Source organism: Cervus elaphus, chromosome 12 (assembly GCF_910594005.1).
Source record: "Cervus elaphus chromosome 12, mCerEla1.1, whole genome shotgun sequence".
Lineage (NCBI taxonomy): Eukaryota > Metazoa > Chordata > Mammalia > Artiodactyla > Cervidae > Cervus > Cervus elaphus.
In genome coordinates, this window is record NC_057826.1 from 73978925 (window position 1) to 74001940 (window position 23016).

At 41.4% G+C, this 23016-nt stretch overlaps 2 protein-coding genes across 3 annotated transcripts in view; both read left to right on the top strand.

Annotated features, from left to right (window-relative positions):
• RNASE4 (ribonuclease A family member 4) overlaps positions 1–7676 on the top strand; it is a 29979-nt gene extending 22303 nt beyond the window's left edge. For both annotated transcript variants that reach the window (XM_043920234.1, XM_043920233.1), the window contains exon 2: positions 6448–7676. In XM_043920234.1, coding sequence (XP_043776169.1) covers positions 6465–6908 — 444 coding nt within the window. In that variant the 5' untranslated portion in view covers positions 6448–6464 and the 3' untranslated portion in view covers positions 6909–7676. The remainder of the gene's footprint in view (positions 1–6447) is intronic.
• Positions 7677–14133: 6457 nt separating this feature from the next.
• Positions 14134–14605, top strand: EDDM3B (epididymal protein 3B). Its single transcript, XM_043919048.1, has one exon. It carries the CDS (start codon positions 14134–14136, stop codon positions 14572–14574), a length of 441 nt encoding a protein of 146 aa, XP_043774983.1. The 3' UTR covers positions 14575–14605.
• The last annotated feature ends 8411 nt before the right edge of the window (positions 14606–23016 follow it).

Here is a 23016-nt window from a genome sequence, read left to right on the forward strand (position 1 = left end):
TACCTAATTTCATCAACAGATACCTGGATATCTTATTTAGAGTGTAGTTAATAAACTACAACTATGCATCACTATTTTTGCCATCTTATGAATGACTATCATGGTCACAGTATTCCCCATGGTGGCCTCCCCTGCTGCGTACATGCCCTGAAATGGACTTGGTTCTTCAATACCTGGTTCCTCAATACCCTGGTTCCTCAATACCTGGGTTAGAGGCCAGTGTCCTGTACCACACAGAGTCCAGCCTCACAGAAAGAATTCAATTTATGGAGGAGGGGATGGAAGAGTAGGTCAAAGTTTCATCTATTTCAAAATTGAAAACATTGTCATTTCTCTCCAAAGTAAGGAGAAGAATTTCCCAAAACTCTTTTGGAAAATTTGTCTTACTACTATAAAGTAAAAAAAAAGCCCTTAGGAAGCAAGAAATTTCCAGTGCTTAGTAGACTACTAGAACTCTTTCTCAGGTTCTCCAACCAGTACCATCTGTTGAGGTAAAGGGGGCTTCCAAACAGACTCTTGCCCACTTAGGGTCTTGATTGTTGTTCTTTAGTCGCTAAGTGGTGTTCGACTTTTCTGCAACCGAATGGACTACTCATGGACAGGCTCCTCTGTCCATAGGATTCCCGGGGAATCCTATGAATTCTGGAAGAATTCTGGAATGCATAGCCATTTCCTTCTCCAGGAGATATTCCCCATCCAGGGACTGAACCAGCATCTCCTGCATTATAGACGAATTCTTTACCACTGAGCCTCGAAGGAAATCCTATGGTAATGGGGAAGGTCAAAGGTTTGAACCATTACTACATTGATCACATCATAGTTGTGAAAACTCACATCTCCAGGGACTTCCCTGGTGGTCCAGTGGTTAATAGATTCACCTTGCAATGAAAGGGATGGGGATTCGGTCCTTGATCAGGTAACTAAGATCCTACGTGGCCCAGAGCATTTAAGCCCACACACCACAACAACTGAGCAGGTGGGCTCTGGAACTGCACCACAACTAAGTTCAGTTCAGTTCAGTCGCTCAGTAATGTCCGACGACTCTTTGCAACCCCATGAATCGCAGCATGCCAGGCCTCCCTGTCCATCACAAACTCCCGGAGTTTACTCAAACTCATGTCCATCAAGTAGGTGATGCCATCCAGACATCTCATCCTCTGTTGGCCCCTTCTCCTCCAGCCCCAATCCCTCCCAGCATCAGGGTCTTTTCCAATGAGTCAGCTCTTCGCATGAGGTGGCCAAAGTACTGGAGTTTCAGCTTCAGCATCAGTCCTTCCAATGATCACCCAGGACTGATCTCCGTTAGGATGGACTGCTTGGGTCTCCTTGCAGTCCAAGGGACTCTCAAGAGTCTTCTCCAACACCACAGTTCAAAAGCATCAATTTTTCAGCGCTCAGCTTTTTTCACAGTCCAACTCTCACATCCATACATGACCACTGGAAAAACCATAGCTTTGACTAGACAGACCTTTGTTGGTAAAGTAATGTTTCTGCTTTTTAATATGCTATCTAGGTTGGTCATAACTTTCCTTCCAAGGAGTGAGCGTCTTTTAATTTCATGGCTGCGGTCACCATCTACAGTGATTTTGGAATCCAAAAAAATAAAGCCTGACACTGCTACTGTTTCCCCAACTATTTCCCATGAAGTGATGGGACCAGATGCCATGATCTTTGCTTTTTGAATGTTGAGCTTTACACCAACCTTTTCACTCTCCTCTTTCACTTTCATCAAGAGGCTTTTTAGTTCCTCTTCACTTTCTGCCATAAGGGTGATGTCATCTGCATATCTGAGGTTGCTGATATTTCTCCTGGCAATCTTGATTCCACCTTGTGCTTCCTCCAGCCCAGCGTTTCTCAAGATGTACACTGCATATAAGTTAAATAAGCAGGGTGACAATATACAGCCTTGACGTACTCCTTTTCCTATTTGGAAACAGTCTGTTGTTCCATGTCCAGTTCTAACTGTTGCTTCCTGACTTGCATATAGGTTTCTCAAGAGGCAGGTCAGGTGATCTGGTATGCCCATCTCTTTCAGAATTTTCCACAATTTATTGTGATCCACACAGTCAAAGGCTTTGGTTTAGTCAATAAAGCAGAAATAGATGTTTTTCTGGAACTCTCTTGCTTTTTTGATGATCCAGTGGATGTTGGCAATTTGATCTCTGGTTCCTCTGCCTTTTCTAAAACCAGCTTGAACATCTGGAAGTTCACGGTTCACATATTGCTGGAGCCTGGCTTGGAGAATTTTGAGCATTACTTTACTAGCGTGTGAGATGAGTGCAATTGTGCGGTAGTTTGAGCATTCTTTGGGATTGCCTTTCTTTGGGATTGGAATGAAAACTGACCTTTTCCAGTCCTGTGGCCACTGTTGAGTTTTCCAAATTTGCTGGCATATTGCATGCAATACTTTCACAGCATCATCTTTTAGGATTTGAAATAGCTCAACTGGAATTCCATCACCTTCACTGGCTTTGTTCGTAGTGATGCTTTCTAAGGCCCACTTGACTTCACACTCCAGGATGGCTCTAGGTGAGTGATCACACCATCGTGATTATCTGGGTCATGAAGATCTTTTTTGTACAGTTCTTCTGTGTATTCTTGCCACCTCTTCTTAATATCTTCTGCTTCTGTTGGGTCCATACCATTTCTGTCCTTTATCGAGCCCATCTTGGCATGAAATGTTCCCTTGGTATCTCTAATTTTCTTGAAGAGATGTCTAGTCTTTCCCATTCTGTTGTTTTCCTCTATTTCTTTGCAATTGATCGCTGAGGAAGGCTGTCTTATCTCTCCTTGCTATTCTTTGGAACTCTGCATTCAAACGGGAATATGTTTCCTTTTCTCCTTTGCTTTTCACTTCTCTTCTTTTCACAACTATTTGTAAGACCTCTTCAGACAACCATTTTGCCTTTTTGCATTTCTTTTCCATGGGAATGGTCTTGATCCCTGTCTCCTGTACAATGTCATGAACCTCCATCCATAGTTCATCAGGCACTCTGTCTATCAGATCTAGTCCCTTAAATCTATTTCTTACTTCCACTGTATAGTCATAAGGGATTTGATTTAGGTCATACCTGAATGGTCTAGTGGTTTTCCCCACTTTCTTCAGTTTAAGTCTGAATTTGGCAATAAGGAGTTCATGATCTGAGCCACAGTCAGCTCCTGGTCTTGTTTTTGCTGACTGTATAGAGCTTCTCTGACTTCCCTGGTGGCTCAGACAGTAAAGCATCTGCCTACAATGCAGGAGACCCGGTTTTGATCCCTGGGTTGGGAAGATCCCCTGGAGAAGGAAATGGTATCCGACTCCAGTACTCTTGCCTGGAAAATCCCATGGACAGAGGGTCCTGGTAGGCTACAGTTTATGGGGCCGCAAGAGTTGGACACAACTGAGCGACTTCACTTTCACTTAAAGCTTCTCCATCTTTGGCTGCAAAGAATATAATCAATCTGATTTTGGTGTTGGCCATCTGGTGATGTCCATATGTAGAGTCTTCTCTTGTGTTGTTGGAAGAGGGTGTTTGCTATGACCAGTGCGTTCTCTTGGCAAAACTCTATTAGTCTTTGCCCTGCTTCATTCTGTACTCCAAGGCTACATTTGCCTGTTACTCCAGGTGTTTCTTGACTTCCTACTTTTGCATTCCAGTCCCCTATAATGAAAAGGACATCTTTTTTGGGTGTTAGTTCTAAAAGGTCTTGTAGGTCTTCATAGAACCGTTCAACTTCAGCTTCTTCAGTGTTACTGGTTGGGGCATAGGTTTGGATTACCATGATATTGAATGGTTTGCCTTGGAAACAAACAGAGATCATTCTGTCATTTTGAGATTGCATCCAAGTACTGCATTTTGGACTCTTTTGTTGACCATGATGGATACTGTACTTCTTCTAAGGGATTCCTGCCCACAGTAGTAGATATAATGGTCATCTGAGCTAAATTCACCCATTCCAGTCCATTTTAGTTCGCTGATTCCTAGAATGTCGACGCTCACTCTTGCCATCTCCTGTTTGACTACTTCCAATTTGTCTTGATTCATGGACCTAACATTCCAGGTTCCTATGCAATATTGCTCTTTACAGCATCAGACCTTGCTTCTATCACCAGTCACATCCACAACTGGGTATTGTTTTTGCTTTGGCTCCCTCCCTTCATTCTTTCTGGAGTTATTTTTCCACTGATCTCCAGTAGCATATTGGGCACCTACCAACCCGGGGAGTTCCTCTTTCAGTGTCCTATCATTTTGCCTTCTCATACTGTTCATGGGGTTCTCAAGGCAAAAATACTGAAGTGGTTTTCCATTCCCTTCTCCAGTGGACCCCATTCTGTCAGACCTCTCCACCATGACCTGACCGTCTTGGATGGCCCCACATGGCATTGCTTAGTTTCACTGAGTTAGACAAGACCGTGGTCCTGTGATCAGATTGGCTAGTTTTCTGTGATTATGGTTTCAGTGTGTCTGCCCTCTGATGCCCTCTCGCAACACCTACCGTCTTATTGGGTTTCTCTTACCTTGGACGTGTGGTATCTCTTCATGGCTGCTCCAGCAAAGCGCAGCTGCTGCTCCTTACCTTGGACGAGGGGCATCTCCTCATGGCTGCCCCTCCTGACCTTGAACGTGGAGTAGCTCCTCTGGGACCTCTTGCGCCCGCGCAGCCGCCGCTCCTTGGACGTGGGGTAGCTCCTCTCCGCCGCCGCCCCTGAACTCAGGCGTACAGCTAAATAAATTTTAAAAAAATTTCAATACCTCACATCTCCAAACATCTGCTTAGAGCATTATTATCGCATACTCAGCCCTGGTGTTAGAACAAATGACACTTTTCCCCGAAATCATGCGGCAATGAGACAGGGTGCTTCTCCACTTGCTGATGGAGCTAGCTGCTGAGAAGCCAGCCCTTCCTAGTACTTTTTGCTCTTGATCTCCTGTTCTCTCACAACCAAAAAGCTATTTAGAATGAAGTGTTTGGTCACAGGCAAGTCATTTTATCTCAGGTCAATCATTTGTGAAATTGAAATCCTATTCCACTATGTTTTGCTGACTTTGCAAAGAAAAGAGAAAAAGAACTCAAAATTGTCAAGTCTTTTGAAAAAGGGTGACATGCAAGGAAGAAAATTCCATGCAGTTTGGAGAGAAAACATTTGTGTAGGTACACAGCATAAATCCTAGTAGCTGAGATATTTCAGCTGCAAAACAGCCTTCTAATGTCTTGGGAATATAGGTTCTCTACAGTATAAGAGGGAGGGTGTCTATAATATGTGCAATTCAGTATAGTTGTTATTTTAGCAGAATGAAGAGAACAAAAGAAACCAAGATAAAATGGAAATGCTAAAAATAATCATTGCTGACCCTTACTGAACACTTAGCATAGGCTAGGAATTATGATAAGCACTTGACATAGATTTTATCATTTCCTCTTCACAACATTCCTAGAGGTCGGTATTACCTTTATGCTTATTTTACTTTTGAGGAAATATACTGAGAGAGGTTAATTTCCCCAAGGTCATACAGTTAGTGTGGCAGAACTAGGTCCTTGGGACCACCGTATCAAAAGAAATTCTTACTGAGATCATCGTGTTCAGTGGAGAAAGCCTTTGGGGCAAGCTCTAACCAAAAAGTATGTGTTGGGAGGATTTGGAGATCATTTAATTTTCTGTTGTGGGTAGAACCTTGAAAGGCACCCACTGATGTCTACATTAAACTCTGTTCATAATATTTTTCCATGTCTTACTAAATCAGTTGGTTATTGTGACTGATGCCATCTATGCTCTTGTTTGAAAAGTAAAATCTTCTCTGTAGGTAGTCATGTTGCTAACCCATGTTGCTGGTCACAAAGAAGCAGAATGAGAGAAAGGAGACAGAATTGTGCACAGCTAGTTTTGGGACAGACAACACAAAGTACATTGTGGGGATGAAGCTCTTGCCCAAGTGCTAAGTGTGTCTTCATAAGTTGAATCCAGTGGTCCTGGGGTGAGGAGTAAATCGAGCATCACTTCTTCCTGCCACCCTGCTTCCCACAACTCCTTCACTTCCCTCTCCTCCTAACTCCATATCGCGTATCTGAAGCAGCAGACACAGCAATGTGACTTAGAGCTTTGGGTCTTTCTGTGCACAGGCAAAATGTGGTTGTGAACTGAGAAGGTGGCATTTAAATGAATGATAGTTATGTTTAATCCTGATCATTATTGTTAAGGATAGGCTGTAGGTGGAATAAGATGCAAGTCCCTCATCAGCGTTATAATCACACACAGTGTGATCCACCATCATGAAGCAGCATCTTTGAAAACAAAGGACAGTAGTAACATACGTATCAAACTAGGAACTCAGCTGGTCCTAACCCTTAGACTGCACGTGTAGAAAATGGGCCCATCTGATGCTCCAAAAATTGCCCTTGCTGCTTTGGGTTGCTCACTTCCTGTTGAATCTGGGATGATTTTTCTTGCCCCTTGGTCTTCTCTAGGCATCTCCAAGGCAGTGATGGCTCTCCAGCGGACCCAGGTCTTTCTTCTGTTCTTGCTGCTGAGCCTGCTGGGGCTGGGGCTGGTACAGCCCTCCTATGGCCAGGATCGCATGTACCAACGATTCCTGCGGCAACACGTGGACCCTGATGAGACAGCAGGCAGTGACGGCTACTGCAACCTGATGATGCAAAGACGGAAGATGACTTCACATCAGTGCAAGCGCTTCAACACTTTCATTCATGAAGATCTTTGGAACATCCGCAGTATCTGCAGCACCGCCAACATTCAGTGCAAGAACGGCCGGATGAACTGCCATGAGGGTGTAGTGAGGGTCACAGACTGCAGGGAGACAGGGAGTTCCAGGGCTCCCAACTGCAGATACCGGGCCAAGGCCAGCACCAGACGTGTTGTCATCGCCTGTGAGGGTAACCCGGAAGTGCCTGTGCACTTTGACAAATAGATACCACTCAACAGGGGTTATGGCCCAGCAGCTGGCCCTTAACTTACTCCTTAAACAGTAATGAGTAAGCATTTGAGCTGTCCCAGGCTGGCTCCCCTGATTCTTTTTTTCTTCTTTATAACCCATTCTGTTAAACACATTGCATGACAGAAAAAGATGAGACACAAACTTATAATGAATCTGGGCTCTTCTATAATACGCTTTCTTTTATAATATTGGTCAGCTTTGCTATCTTTGATCTTATCATCTGGAATTTAGTCATTACATAGCACTTCAAGAATTTCAAGGTCCTTTCATCTAAGCTGTCTCATTCTAATACCAATGCTACCCCTAGTGTTACAGTAAACAAAAGCTCAAAGTTAAGGAATTTGCTAAGACCAAAATTTAGTAGAAAAGCTGAGACAAAAGTCTAGTTTAACTGGCTACTTATCCAGTGCTTTTCCCACTTCAGCACAAGGAGTTTTGAAAGTTTTAATACATGGCTTTTGTTATTCCTAAAAATCAGCTCTTGGGAGAGGCATTAAAAAGTTGGAAATATATACTTGCAACGTGAGAGCTCTATCTGTATTATGTGGCAAACTAGCTGTATTTGGATCTAATAAGATCAAGAAATGATATAAGGAAATTTCTTTTCCCCTTCCCAAACTTTTGAGTCACCCTAGTAAGTCAGAGTATTAAAATGTACTAGATCATTAAGACTCCTTCACTCTTCCTGACTGAAAGATTTTTCATATGTTCCTTATAATAAAGAAAATAACATAATTTCAATTCCAGGTATTTGAGAAGACTATGTTCTTGTGTGTGAGATTATTTTTTCCTCCTATCCTCTTTTAATTCTTCTCTAGTTTATAAACATGCACATACTTTAATATCCTCATAAACTCTGGTCAAGACTAAAGCCCATCAGATCAGTGACCATGACACAGAAAGCTTTGTTTCAGTTGTTTCAGAGAGAATGATTCCTCTTAAGATAATTCTCACACATTCTCCCTTTGAATATTTAGAAACAAATTGGGGAACAGAGATGTATAAAGACACCAGCTACTAAAGAAGGAGAGTGTGTGTGTATGTGTGAAAGGACTGAACTGAAAGCATTTGAATTGTAGCTGACATATATTGTTTATATTTCAGATGTACAACTTGATTTGGTTTACATATGTATCCTGAGATAATCATTATAACCAAGCTAACATATTTACCACTTCACATGGTTACCCTTTCATGTATGTGTGTGTGTGTGTGTGTGTGTGTGTGTGTGTGTGGTGAGAACCCATAGGATTTACCCTGTTAGCACATTTTATGTATATGCTGCTATATTGCCCACCTGTTAAAAAAAATAGGGGTTCAGAAGAGGCCTTCATAAGATGTGCTACTTTGGAATATGGATTATTTTGAGCTTCCCTGGTGGCTCAGATGGTAAAGCGTCTGCCCACAATGCGGGAGACCTGGGTTCAATCCCTGGGTCGGGAAGATCCCCTGGAGAAGGCAATGGCAACCCACTCCAGTACTCTTGCCTGGAAAATTCCATGGACGGAGGAGCCTGGTGGGCTGCAGTCCACGGAGTCACAAAGAGTTGGACACGGCTGAGCGACTTCACTTTCTTTCACTTTATTTTGAGCTAACAGTAATGGAGCACCTGCAAACTGAAGAGAAACTGCTGCTGCTGCTGCTAAGTCGCTTCAGTCGTATCCGACTCTGTGCGACCCCATAGATGGCAGTCCATCAGGCTCCCCCGTCCCTGGGATTCTCCAGGCAAGAACACTGGGGTGGGTTGCCATTTCCTTCTCCAGTGCATGAAAGGGAAAAGTGAAAGTGAAGTCACTCAGTCACGTCCGACTCTTAGCAACCCCTCGGACTGCAGCCCACCAGTCTCCTCCTTCCATGGAATTTTCCAGGCAAGAGTACTGGAGTGGGGTGCCATTGCCTTCTCTGGAAGAGAAACTACTGCCTCTCATTTAACTTCTTAGAATTTAATTTGGGATTTTTCCCAGAAAAAGAGCTATTAGCAGACATAACATGGGTCTTTCCTAGTTTGCAGCATCACATACGAGCCCTAGTGGCGTCTCCCTCCAGCTTCTACACTCCTGGAGCCACTGCTTGATTTAGGTCTGCAGTGGATACCACTAACTTGCTAGGAACTCTCGAGATGTATGGGAACATGATGGCCATCTTATCTTTTCTTAGAATCATCTCTCAAGTCCTCCATACCCAGGTGCCCAGAATTCTTGCCTTTTTACTCCCCCTCTTCATTCACCCAAAAAACTGGAGAGTAGTTGGATTTACAATGTTCCCTGAGACAACCCCCATCCAGTCTATTGGTGCCCAATTCCCCACTATTCATGGGAATAATGAGCTAGGGCTTAAATTGCCCCAGAGTTTCTGTAAATACCAACATGTCCCCATCTAACCCTGATGACTTATTTCCCATTTGAAGAGAAGAAACAAGGGGATTCCCTGGTGGTCCAGTGGTTGGGATTCCAAGCTTTCATTGCAGGGAGTATGGGTTAGATCCCTGGTGGAGGAATTGGGATCCTGCAAGTCAACCCTCCTTGGAAGAAAAGCTATGACCAACCTAGAGAGCATATTTAAAAGCAGAGACATTACTTTGCGAACAAAGATCCATCTAGTCAAAGCTATGGTTTTTCTAGAGTCATGTATGGATGTGAGAGTTGGACTATAAAGAAAGCTGAGCACTGAAGAATTGATGCTTTTGAACTGTGGTGTTGGAGAAGACTCTTGAGAGTCCCTTGGACTGCAAGGAGATCCAACCAGTCCATCCTAGAGGAAATCAGTCCTGAATATTCATTGGAATGACTGATGCTGAAGCTGAAACTCTAATACTTTGGCCACCTGATGTGAAGGGCTGACTCATTTGAAAAGGCCCTGATGCTGGGGAAGTTTGAAGGCAGGAGGAAAAGAGGATGACAGAGGATGAGATGGTTGGATGACATCACTGACTCAATGGACATGAGTTTGAGTAAACTCCAGGAGTTGGTGATGGACAAGAAAGCCTGGTGTGCTACAGTCCATGGGGTCGCAAAGAGTCGGACATGACTGAACAACTGAACTGAACTGAACTGAAGTCAACCCACACAGCCAAAAAGAGAGAAGAAAGAAGATGGCATTGCTACTAACAAGTTTTGAAGATAAGTTCTGGATATAAACTAAATATTCTAACTCTAGGACAAGAAAAATAATTTTTCCTCTACCCTTCTAGGTTCTGTCTGTGTTCCCTCTGTAATAAAAAATAAATTAACAAGGGCAAGTGTTGCACTAAGACAATCAGACCGCCAAGCTTTTTTCCAGCCAAAAAAAAAAAAAAAAAGAGTTTACTTGGGATCAGCAAAGAATTGCAATTTTGGGTGGGCAACCATGGTAAGCCACATGCAAATCCTTGGCAAAAATGGAGAGGAAAACTCTTTTATACAGGGAAAAAGGAAGTTGAGAGGGCTACAGTAAGCAAAGAGCATGTGACTTTTCATTGGCCGAATTGCAACAGTCTCTTAAAGTCTGAGCCAGAGAGGCAATCTTTCTTCTTCCCATTGGCTCTGCTATCCTTGTAGAGTGTGAAAATTTCCCCTTCTGGTCTCCTGACTCTTTTTAAATGAGATTTCTATTTATTAATTTTTTTTTAACAAAAAACAAACAGAAGCTTAATAACATGGATATTTCCCACATGCATAGGAGATACCCAGGAAAGCTGAGTAAAACTTGACAAATGGACCAAGCTGCTACCTCAAGTAACATTTTTAGCTAAAGGCAAAAGTTGGGGATAGTATTTGGGGACTACAAAGGGAAGGGAGCAATTCAGCAGAATTTAGCAAACATTTTGTCAACAAATATTTGTTAAGCCTTGCAGAGACCATGGGAACAGAGAAAAAATTTAATAGACTTTAACAGACCTCCCTGTCTACACATCTAGTTCATATTATACTGTAATTATCCATGGTGATAGCTCTCTTCCTGAAATAAATCCTCTATATACATTCTGTTGACTGAAAAAAAATTCACAACCTAAAAGTTGAGAATTATGTTTTATTCAGTGGACTTACTGAGGACTTAAGCTTGGGAGACAGCCTCTCAGATAGCTCTGAGGGACTGTTTTGAAGAAGTAAGGGAAGAACCAGGATATATAGGAACTTTTCCCCAAAAAAGCCACAAATAGTTGGAACATCAGGAGATTACTGTTAATTAAAGAAAAACCAAGCAACTTAAATTTAACAAATTTAGCACTTTTCCTTGTACAGAAAGATGCAAGTGTCTAGACTCACCAAAATCTTTCCCTGATATACACCCTAACTATCTAGGCCTGTATCCTGTTTATCTCCATCCTGAATTCAACTACTGCAATGACTGCTGGCTTGATGGTCTCAACATTCTCTGTTTCCTGGAATGGCAGGTGATATTCTTTGTCCATAACTCTTTTAGGTAGTTAGGGAGAAGGTCAAATGTTCTTTCAGAACCTTTGGACCTTGATTGTTTTCAGCTCAAAATAACCCACCTGCCAAAGAGACACATTTTGGGGAGGCAAATGTTACTCACCTCAGAGACATACTTTGGGGGGGTATATTCTGCTACACTTCCTGATGCTCTCATAACAAGGTGGCCCAGGGAGAAATTCAGCCAAAGAGACTTAGCTAGGATCAGCCCTTGAAGAAATATGTTAATAGAAAACACATTTGAGGATCTCATTTTGTCTGCAAAAGGTGCCTTTGACTAGATACTTTTCAATTCTCAATGAAAGTCCAGAAGTTTACAATTTCAGGTGTAGTTTTCCTCACTTAAGTTCCCCTGGAACATAACCGTCCAGGGAATTTCTCCTAGAATTTTGTTGGGAAACCAGTTTAGGAGCCAGATCTCTGGTTGTCTCCTGATAACCCCCCTCTTGGGTTATCCAGGGCCTTATAATTTCTTAATGCCCACAAGTCAGTCTTTGAAGTCTGACTCCTTTGCTTCAGGCTATCCTCAGAGTGAACCCAAGTGTTCTAGATGAGAAGACACGGGAACTGGTTCTCATAGTAAGTCTGTCTTACCCACCTCCCCACAACTACTGCCAAGCAGTCGGAGTGCTGTACCTCCCACTGTTATTCCTTCCAGCTTTCCTTCACTTTTGAGATTTCTTGGCTCTAAGGAAAGGGGAAAGACACACACTCTCTGCTCTTCAGATCCATAAACTGATCCCCACTTTGACCAGTGACAGGAGTATTGGATCTAAATAGGGTGAGTTATGGTTAGAAGTGCTGGTGCTGAGGATGCTTAGAGGGAAAGGCCCAGGAATGCTGGAAGGGGAAATTAAGATGGTGGGATTAAGAACAATCAGTGATCCAACTTGTAAGTACCAACGACCTGAATTCAATTCAGTATGAATCTCACTGATACAGTTCTTAGAGCCTCTCCCCACTCTTCTACTCCTCCCGCTTCCTCCTGAGCGTAATATAATTGTCCCTTAATATCTATGGAGTATTGGTCCAGGACCCCATGCCCAGGATACCAAAATCCAAGCATCAAGTCTCTTATATAAAATGGCATAGCATTTGCATTTAATCTATATATCTTAATCATCTCTACATTACTTATAATACCTAATACAATTTAAATTTTATGTAAATAGCTGTAAACACAATATAAATGCTGTGGAATTAGCTGGCAGCACAAAGCAAATTCAAGTGTTACTTATTAGAACTTTCTGGATTTTTTTTCTTTTTTTGAATATTTTTAATTCATGGTTGTGGTTTGTTGAATCCCTGGGTGCAGGACAGGTGGATACAGAGGGTCAACTATACACTGAAGCAGCTTGAAGGCCTTTTGAGCCAGGGATACGGTATCACAAAAAAAAGACACCTATCCCTTATGCTGTGTTTGATGTAGCACTTGACATTCTCACAAATGCTTTCAACGCATATATCTCATGAGACTCTCACAAGTCTGAGGGACAGATTATTAGGCCCATTTTGGGGCATCATGCTCAGAGTTGAGAACTAGGATAGATGTTACACAGGGCCAGGTATAATCCTCATGGTAAACGAGAACAGGGAGCTAGTTTAAAAGGGAGACTTTTTCAAGCAACTCTCTGCCCTGATTTTGAACAGAGTACCTCTTGTGCGGGCAATTTCAATCTTGGTACCTGATTGATTAGAACAATATTTCAAAATTGGAACTCATTATGATGACATTCTTAACAACAGATCAAGATTGTTTATAATGACAATAATTAGGGAAATAGCTTCTGAGAAGGGGTATGTGTAGTCAGAAGTGATAGCCTGTTTCACAGGCTTTGGGGAAGTGTCATAAGGAAGACAAGATCCTGGGAAGCAACATCTTTCAGAGTCAGTGTAGCTGCAGCCTAGGATTTCAGGGAACCAAAGCCTCCTGCTGAGAAAATATCTCCCAAGTCTCTATTCATCTTCTGCATACCCTTTAAAGGTGACAACCTTTTGCAATTCACAAACATAAAGCTTAAAATCCTGTTTTCTTGGAGAAGGAAATGGCAGCCCACTCCAGTACTATTGCCTGGAGAATCCCATGGATGGAGGAGCCTGGTGGGCTACAGTCCATGGGGTCGCCAAGAGTCGGGCACGGCTGAGCGACTCCACTCCACATAGCTGATGAACAATGTTGTGATAGTTTCAGATGAGAAGGGACCAAGTCATTTAAAAAGACTTTCGACGTTTTCTCCAAATGTGGTTCTACCTGCAGTCTTATAGAAGAGAGAAGGGGTGGTAGAAGAAAACATTACATTTGGGTCTGATTTTTGTACCATATTGCTTGTAGTGACCTTTGGCTTAATATTAAATGGAAATAAACCATGTAATTTAAAAAAAAAAAAAAAATAAATAAATAAATAAAATCCTGTTTTCTTAAGGATATACACGCCTCTATGAATTGATCTGGATGCAAAACAGTTAGCTAAAGGGAAATAAGTTCCTTAGTTCAGGTAGAAGAGAGGGCAGACAAGAGGTATTTGGAACTGTTGAAATAAACTTCATTAAGTTTTTACAATTTTGGGCTTGTCTCGGACAGGCTATAGCGTATTTTCATTTCTTATAAACTTTATTATCTCATGAGACTTATCTTCCAGCCTGGAAACCAAACGGTAAAATTGGGTCCAAGTGCCTACAGTGGCAGAGAAAGGAATTTTAAGGTGGAGCTCAGCTCTCAGGGCAGTGCTGGGACAATGCTTTCCTCTCTCTTCCCTGTGCCTCCGCAGGTGGTCCTGGTGACTGAGATGGCATCCACTCTAAAGGTCCTAGGCTCTCTGTGGGCTCTGCTGTTTCCTCTATGTGGGCTTCTTGTACACAGCCAGAACCTTTCCTGGAGGGAATTTGTGAAACAGCACCACCTGAGCACAAACTGGGCATTCAGCAAGTACAAATGCAACGATCTGATGAGGGAAAGAGGCATTCCAAAAGACAAGAACTATCATATCTTCATCTATACCTTATGGCACAGAATTGTACATATATGCATGAGGAACTGGAGAGACCACCACAGAAACATATATATATGGGTCCCATATCCCTTCAAGATACTCAAGTGCATCCGGAAGAACAGCAAAAGCAGTTACGAAGATTACAAGAGCTACAGCTACATTGAATTCCATTGCAGCATGAATGGGTTTGTTGATGGCATAGAGGACATGAGGTTCCTAGAGGATATCGGCACCTAGAAAGTCCACCCACACTCACGGCTCTCAGTGTTCAGTGCTCCCAAGTGGTGACCCTGCATCCAGCAAGAGCCCTTACATTTATGTACCAACATTTTTCAACTACTTAGCATTTTTCATGTGGTTTCTTGCTCTCATAACCGCCTGTGTTGTTTCTCTGCCTGGAATACCCTTCTGCTCTCATTTATCTGATTTTCTTCTTCTTTTTTTTTTTTTTTAAAGATTTTGCACATACGGCATCTCTTTTTTACTATCCCAGGAATTTTCCTGATATTGATTCTCCTTATACCTTTGCAAACTGAATGATCTTCCCATCCCTAAATAAATTATATCATTCCAATGTGTACGAAATGTATTTATGTGTACAGAGTATGTGTTGTGTGATTAGTACAGGTGTTTTACGTGTGTGTTATATAGCTTATGCTTAAATGTGATTTGTAGTGTTTATAGGTTTAAAGTATGTTATATGTGTGTGTCTACTGTGTGCACACAATAGATGTGTATGAAATGTGATGAAAGTATAACTACTTATGTGCTAAGCAGGGGATAGTACGTGACCTAGGCATTGATGGTGGAGACATGTTGAATTCCACCCGGATTGGTGGGTGTGGCCAAAGCTGATTAGGTATAAAATATGTAGCATGTTCCTGACACATAGCAGGTGCTCAGTCAACAATGATTTTCTTCCTTCCTCATCCTTTGACTCGGTATTTTAACTTTGAGAAAACACACATGACAAGTGCCCAGCAATTGTCTGCTCTCTCTAGGTTTCATTACAAATATCTGTAAGGAGGGTACTGCATTTTAGATGAGTTAAGGTTATATGTTTCCTAATGAATAAAATATCAAGTAGAAGATATGAACATAAATGAGTTTATCTGATAATAATCATGTTCACATGGCAGAAATATAAGGTAAGGTTAGAGGACTTTAAAATGAAACTCTGTTCAAGAGTGAGGCTTAAGACTTACACTCTGTTGAAGAAAAGAGGAAGTATATGGGAGAAGGAAATGTTGAAGACAGAAGTAAGTAATGTCCACAATAGTTCTGTTTGCTAAATAGGGGATAGAGACACAGGATAAGAGAAATGTTCATGTCATATAATTATGCCCAGGGCAGGTATGTGAAGGAGAAATACTAAACACTATTATTCAGTCTCCAGCATCAACAAATGACTCAAACCTTGAAACAACTAGAAAAAAGACCAAGGTATAAACATTTTATACCTTGACAAACCTAGACAGCGTATTAAAAAGCAGAGACATTACTTTGCTGGCAAAGGTCTGTCTAGTTAAAGCTATAGTTTTTCTAGTAGTCACGTATGGATGTGAGAATTGAACCACCAAAAAGGCTGAATGCTGAAGAATTGATGCTTTTGAACTGTGGTGCTGGAGAAAACTCTTGAAAGTCCCTTGGACTGCAAGAAGGTCAAACCAGTCAATGCTAAAGGAAATCAACTCTGAATATTTATTAGAAGGACTGATGCTGCAGCTGAAGCTCCAATACTTTGGCCACCTGATGTGAAGAGCCATCTCATTAGGAAAGACCCTGATGCTGAGAAAGATTGAAGGCAAGAGGAGAAGGGGATGACAGAGGACAAGATGGTTGGATGGCATCACTGACTCAATGGACATGAATTTGAGCAAGCTCCAGGAGATGGTGAAGGACAGGGAAGCCTAGTGTGCTGCAGTCCATGGGGTCACAAGGAGTTGGACATGACTGAGTGACAGAACAACAATAATATAAGAATTTTAAATTAGCTGATATTTTAAATTAGTTTGCACACTGTAAGGAAGCAGAATTTTCCACCCTGAAATATACCTCTTTGGCATAGGGACCATTTTAGCCGTGTTATTTTTTAAGAATATTACTCAGCCATTAAAAAGAATTCATTGGAATCAGTTCTAATGAGATGGATGAAACTGGAGCCCATTATAAAGAGTGAAGTAAGCCAGAAAGATAAAGACCAATATAGTACACTAATGCATATATAAGGAATTTAGAAAGATGGTAATAACCCTATATACAAAACAGAAAAAGAGACACAGATGTACAGAACAGACTTCTGGACTCTGTGGGAGAAGGCGAGGGTGGGATGTTTTAAGACAACAGCATCAAAACATGTATATTATCAAGTGTGAAACAGACCACCAGCCCAGGTTGGATGCATGAGACAAGTGCTCAGGGCTGGTGCACTGGGAAGACCCAGAGGGATGGGGTGGGGAGGGAGGTGGGAGGGGGGATCAGGATGGGGATACATGTAAATCCATGGCTGATTCATGTCAATGTATGACAAAAACCACTACAATATTGTAAAGTAATTAGCCTCCAACTAATAAAAATAAATGGAAAAATAAAAAAATAAATAAAAACTTTCTTCAGTAAAAAAAAAAAAAGAATCATCAGATATGAGAGAGATTCTGAAAACCAAATAGAAGTTACTTTTGTAACTCTTTTGTAGGAGACATTTGGGCTTCCTAGGTGGAAATAGTGGTAAAGGACCCGCATGCCAATGCAGGAAACAGAAGAGCCGTGGGTTCAATATCTGGGTCAGGAAGGCCCCCTGGAGGAGGGCATGGTAACCTACTCCAGTATTCTAGCCTGGAGAATCCCATAGACAGAGGAGTCTGGTGGACTATGGTCCATAGGGTTGCAGAGAGTCAGACACAACTGAAGCAACTTAGAACACACACAAGAGACAATCACAGGTAAAAGGGAAATCTCCATTTGTAAGAGTGTCTTCCTGCTGTACCAGGAAGGTGGGTGGGGGTGACTAATTCTCTAGAAACTTACTGATGGAGAAGGCAATAATAAACCTGCAAAACAATCTCATCCTTGTTTACAGTGCTTTTCTTGGTCATCTTCCATAGACTCCTCACCCTCAACATCTCCTTTTGTCTTTACCTAAAGATGGTGTTTAAGGTGATGGCATCAGCCATTTTGGTGAGTTACTCAGCTCTCCGAGTGTCTGCTATGTATTATACATGTTATTAAACATTTGTTTGTTCTCCCGTCAATATCTCATATAATATAATTATTGCACCAGTTAAGCTACAAGGGGAAAAGGAAACAAATTTTCCTCTCAGCAACACCGCCCTGGAACTCGGGCCTCAGTGAGTGGCCAGTGAATCTAGATTGATCATCATGTCCCAGATAGCTCCTCAGCTTTGCAGTTTTTTCAGTGTACTTGGAAATGAGCAGAAGCCTGGGAGATAAAGAACTTTACCAACCAAACTCACAAGAGATTAGTATTAAACAGTAGTTCTATAAGCAGATAGGGTAGGGGGTCCCCATAGAAAGAGAACCAGGAAGGGCTTTCTTAATATAAGAGAAGCCATTTTAGCCATAGGCATTTCATGGTCTCAACTTGGTCACAAGATCTTAAGGGAAGTAAGGGATGCAGGAACAAAGGGAAAGCAATCAAGAAGTAATTGTTCAGCAATAAAACAGTGTCTCAGTTCCTCTTCAAAGGACATACATAACAATCTGATAAAGTCTTTTGAGTTCCAGATGCAGGACAGAAAGATGCTGTTGACCCTCCTGACTTCAGTCGACTAAAGCTTGGATTCTGTCAACATTTCCCCAGTTCTACACTGAATTCTCTGCTCAAGTCTCTTCGTGATATGCAAATACCCTTAGCTTAAAACTTCCCCAGTTTTGCTGTTTGTGGAGACTGCTTTGGGAAAAATCTTTGGTGTGCTCCTAACTTGCGTGCATGCTAAGTTGCTTCAGTCGTATCCAACTCTTTGCGACCCTAAGGACTGTAGCCCTCCAGGCTCCTTGCTGCAAGTAATAAATCTTTCCTGCTCCTGATCTTTGCCCTGGTTGTGTCTTTTGGCTTGACATCCATGTTAGGTGGTTAGAATAGGAAACAGGAGTCCAGAATGGCGGTGGCTAAAAGACAAGGAAAGGAAAAGCCCGCGAAAATAGAACAAAGGAAGGTCCGAGGACGGGAGTGAGGACCTCAGGTAGAACAAACAGCATCTTGGCTAGCCCAATTTACATAGGGCAGGCCCAGGAGGAGGAAAAAGCATATAAAAAGAGGAGCCAAAGGGCCAGGGCTCTCTCTTCATATCTTTTGGGTCGGCATGCCCTCATGTCTCGAGGATGTATTTTCCTTTTATTTCCTAAGTAAAACTGAGCTGTAACACAGAGCAGTAACCCTGATCTGTCTGAGAGCTATAACACGGCCTGTCCAAGGGCTGAGAGCTGTAACACAGTCTATCTGAGAGCTGAGAGCTATAACACGGTCTGTCTGAGAGCTGTGACACACTGAGGGCTTTAACCGCTTCAAATTTTTGTTGTGACAAGACAGAACCGAGGAGATTACACTCCCCTGACATCCACCAATAGGCAAATTCAGTTTTCTGGGGGTAACAGATCTTCATCAATGATCAATTTACATATGGGAAACACAAGTTGTTTTTCTTACTTGATAAATACTGCTTTAAAATGTACTGGTGTATCCTGGTTTCCTAGAGTCATATTTTAGGATTGGCTTTTCAGCTCTCCTACAATAAGTTTTTCACAAATACCTCACTTTCAAAATTCTTTAAAATTTGTTTTTATTAAAATGTTAAATGATGATGGTTCAAAACAGTATAGGAGGAAAATGAATTTAAAAGAAATTATTAATAGTTGTAAAAAATTAGTAAACAGTACAGGAGGGCATGGCAACCCACTCCAGTATTTTGCCTGGAGAATCCCATGGACCGAGGAACCTGGCAGGCATTGGTCCATGGGATTGCACAGAGTTGGACACGACTAAAGCGACTTAGAATGCAGACACACACACATACACACACAGACACACACACACACACAGACACACACACACAATCTCAATTAAATTGAACTGGAAGACCAGAAGAGGGAGCTCTCACACCCTATGACCTAGCAGGGTTAGTCAGGACTTTCCTGGCAAGGATTCAGCCAATGAAAAGCCACGGACTCTTTGTTTATTATAGCCCTCCAACTTCCTTTCTTTTCTCTATTAAAGCATTCTCTTTCCCTTGCTATGCAGGGACTGATTTCTTGACTGCTTTTCCTTCATTTCTCCATTTCCCCACTTCTTTAATTAGTAACTGTCTGCATCTGCTCTTTGGAAAGTGGGAAGTTCTGCTAATAAGAAACAGAAAGACTTTTGTACCTGGAGGATTCTGCAAGGTCTTACTCAGTTTCAAGCACACAGTCTTCATAATCTGACCTGTGCCCACATTTCTAGGCTCATCTGGATATCATAGGATATGATATCCACAGGATATCACTCACTTTACTTGTTCTCTTAGTAGTAGTCATATGTAGCCACTTACAGTTCCAGGAGTATGCCATACACATTCCAGTCACTGAAACTTTGCTCTCACTTCTTCCCACTTGGTGAAAATCTGCCCTATGTTTATGTCCCAGTTCAGTCCATGGCCACTGAGAAGCTGCTAGGCTCCAATCGATGATGATCCCTTCCTCTTAACTCATTTACATCATACATGTGGCATTTAGCATATGCTGCTTTGTTTGGTTAAAATTTTTCTCATATTTTATTCATTCATTCATGTATTCATTTATTCAATAGCATTTATGGAATGCCTACTGTGTGATAAATGCTGTGCTAAACAATTATGGTAGAAGGTGAAAAACCCAGCTTCCATGCAGTCAAGTTCTCTAGAACCGCTTCTTATAATCTGGGGACTTCAAGAAGTCCATGAACCATGTTCCCAAGTCCAAGGTCTGTCTGCTTGCTGTGCAATAGGCCAATGAATCAGAGATGAGGTGTTGAGGCAAGGAATATGACTTTATTCAGAAAGCAAGCTGGACAAGAAGATGGCCAACTAATGTCTCAAAATAATAATCTTGTTGGGGGGATATCTGGTTCTTTTATAGAACAGAGAGGTGTGGAGAAGGTAAGGAAGTAAAGTAAAAAGGTCATAAGTCTCTCAAATGTTTCTGGGAATGGCCAGTTTCAGTGTTAATTTCTTCTTTTCTGCCAGTCACAGGTGGACAGGGTCAGATTGTCTCTCTGTGAATAGTCAAGCAGAAGAGCAGACCATTAAGTATGACTATAATAACAAAAGCAGCAAAAAGCAAAGGTTAAAATCGAAGAAGCAGATCCAACATGGAGCAAAAATTGGCTCTTCCTAATAACAGCCCATTATTTTGTATGAATTTGTACGTACGAATTTGTATGAAATTGTATGAATGCTTCTTGGTATGTCTCCATTTGGGGACAGCAAATCAATGGCTTTTATCAAATTCTCAGAGAAGTTTACAGTCATTGGTCTAGTGGCTGTGATATAATTACCACACATATGCACATAACTATAAAAAAATTCTATTAACCTAGTCAAAACTCATTTTACAAACCAGGGTTAGTGGTCCCAAAGGAATTTATGTTAGAGATACTCTAACTGGAAAAATTTCAGATTTTGTCTGTCACATGGGATAGCCCATATTTTAAGAGTCAGCATTTTCTAGGACAAAGATATTATTCAGTGGTCTTGTTCAAAGATAGACATTTTCACAAGCTATTACACACATCAAAATTATAATAATTCCATAAACACTCTTATACAAAGTTTATTTCTGATCCAACATAACTCTCTAGTTCACATCCATACTGCTGATGGTGAGCAGGTGTGAGATGGGAAAAGGGAAAGATGCCTTGCTGTGACATCTTCACTCTTTGTTCTGCATTCTGAGAAAATTTCTATCCCATCTTGCTTTCATGAGCTTTTTGTATTTTATAATCCTCAAACCCTCCCCTCAAATATTGAAGAATCCTAGCAATAAAATATCTTATGACACTCATCAAAAATCCTAAATTTCCATTTGAGAAATGGGAGGCAGGTATTCTTGTTTCCCCCCACATAACCATACGAGTAGCTGTAAATCCAAAGCTAGAAGTCAACTTGCTTCACATAGAAATTCTAACTCAATTAGAAGGAATGAGGGAAAGCTATTAAGTAAATGTGTGGTTAGTAAAAGCCACCCTGCTTTGAAGACCTGGAGCAAAGAGCAGAAGAACAAGACAGCAAATCTGATGTTTTCTAACTGAACTTACACTTCAATTATACTTTGGTATAATTATAATATAATTTAACAATGAAAATAGAATCCAATGAGTGCTTATAGGATCTGAACAATTAGGGCTGGAAGATTTCTGTGCCTGGAGAGAGGAAAGTTCATAGGAGAGGATATATGAGCACAGTCTAGAAAGATGGGTAAGCAACCAAGCAGACTAGGTTGGAAAGGATGTTCCAGGAAAAAGAAATAACACCTGTAAATCTATGAAGTGTGAATAATTTTTTTTTAAAGTTAGAATTGTGGCTATCAAGAAAGTCTAAATAATAAATTCATGTCATTGAATAAGTTCATAAATAAACCCAATTTATTAAACTCATCAACAATAAGGAAGTCAGTAACATCCAAAAAACAGTTCATATGTGACTTTAGTTTACAGAAATGTATGTTCTTTGCTGGATAAAATTCATTTGCATCACCATGAACAGGAATGACGCACTGTTATCATTTTATAAAAGCTTATGTCTATTCTGCAAATCAAAGGTATACACCTTCACAGTGTCTGTTCATCCACAGTGAGTCTGCTAGACAAATTCTGGTACTAAATGAAAAGACTCCCAGTAATCTCTTTTGTCCATTTCCAAGTCTTGGACAATTTTCCCTTCTGTTATTGTTGTTATTCAGTTGCTAAGTTGTGTCCAACTCTTTGAGACACCATGGACTGCAGGGTGTCAGTCAGGCTTCCCTGTCCTTCAATATCTCCCAAGTTTGCCCAAGTTCATGTCCATTGAGTTGGTGATGCCATCCAACCATCTCATCCTCTGTCGTCCCCTTCTCCTCCTGCCCTCAATCTTTCCCAGCAATAGGGTCTTTTCTAATGAGTCAGCTCTTTGTATCTGGTGGCCAAAGTATTGGAGCTGCAGCGTCATCATCAGTCCTTCCAATGAATACTCAGGGTTAATTTCCTTTAGAATTGACTGGTTTGATCTTCTTGGTGTCCAAGGGACTCTCAAGAGTCTTCTCCAGCACCACAACTCAAAAGCATCCATTCTTTGGTGCTCAGCCTTTTTTATGGTCCAACTTTCACATCCGTATTATGACTATTGGAAAAACCATAGCTTTGACTATATGGCCCTTTGTGGGCAAAGTGATATTTCTGCTTTTTAATATATCAAGTTTGCCATAGCTTTCCTTCCAAGAAGCAAGCATCTTGTTTAGAAAATGTATAGAGATTGTTATGACTGATGTGAAGAGGATGAAGGAAGTCACAAGAAATAGTCTGATACAGCAATAGGCCAAAGAAAAAACTGTATCACATGCTCAAATTGACCAATGAGTTAAGAGTTGAAGGCTGTCTCGAGTGTCAGGAATTCAATTCCACAGAAACAATAAAACTAAACCTCACAAAGGAACTTGGAACTCATCACCTAG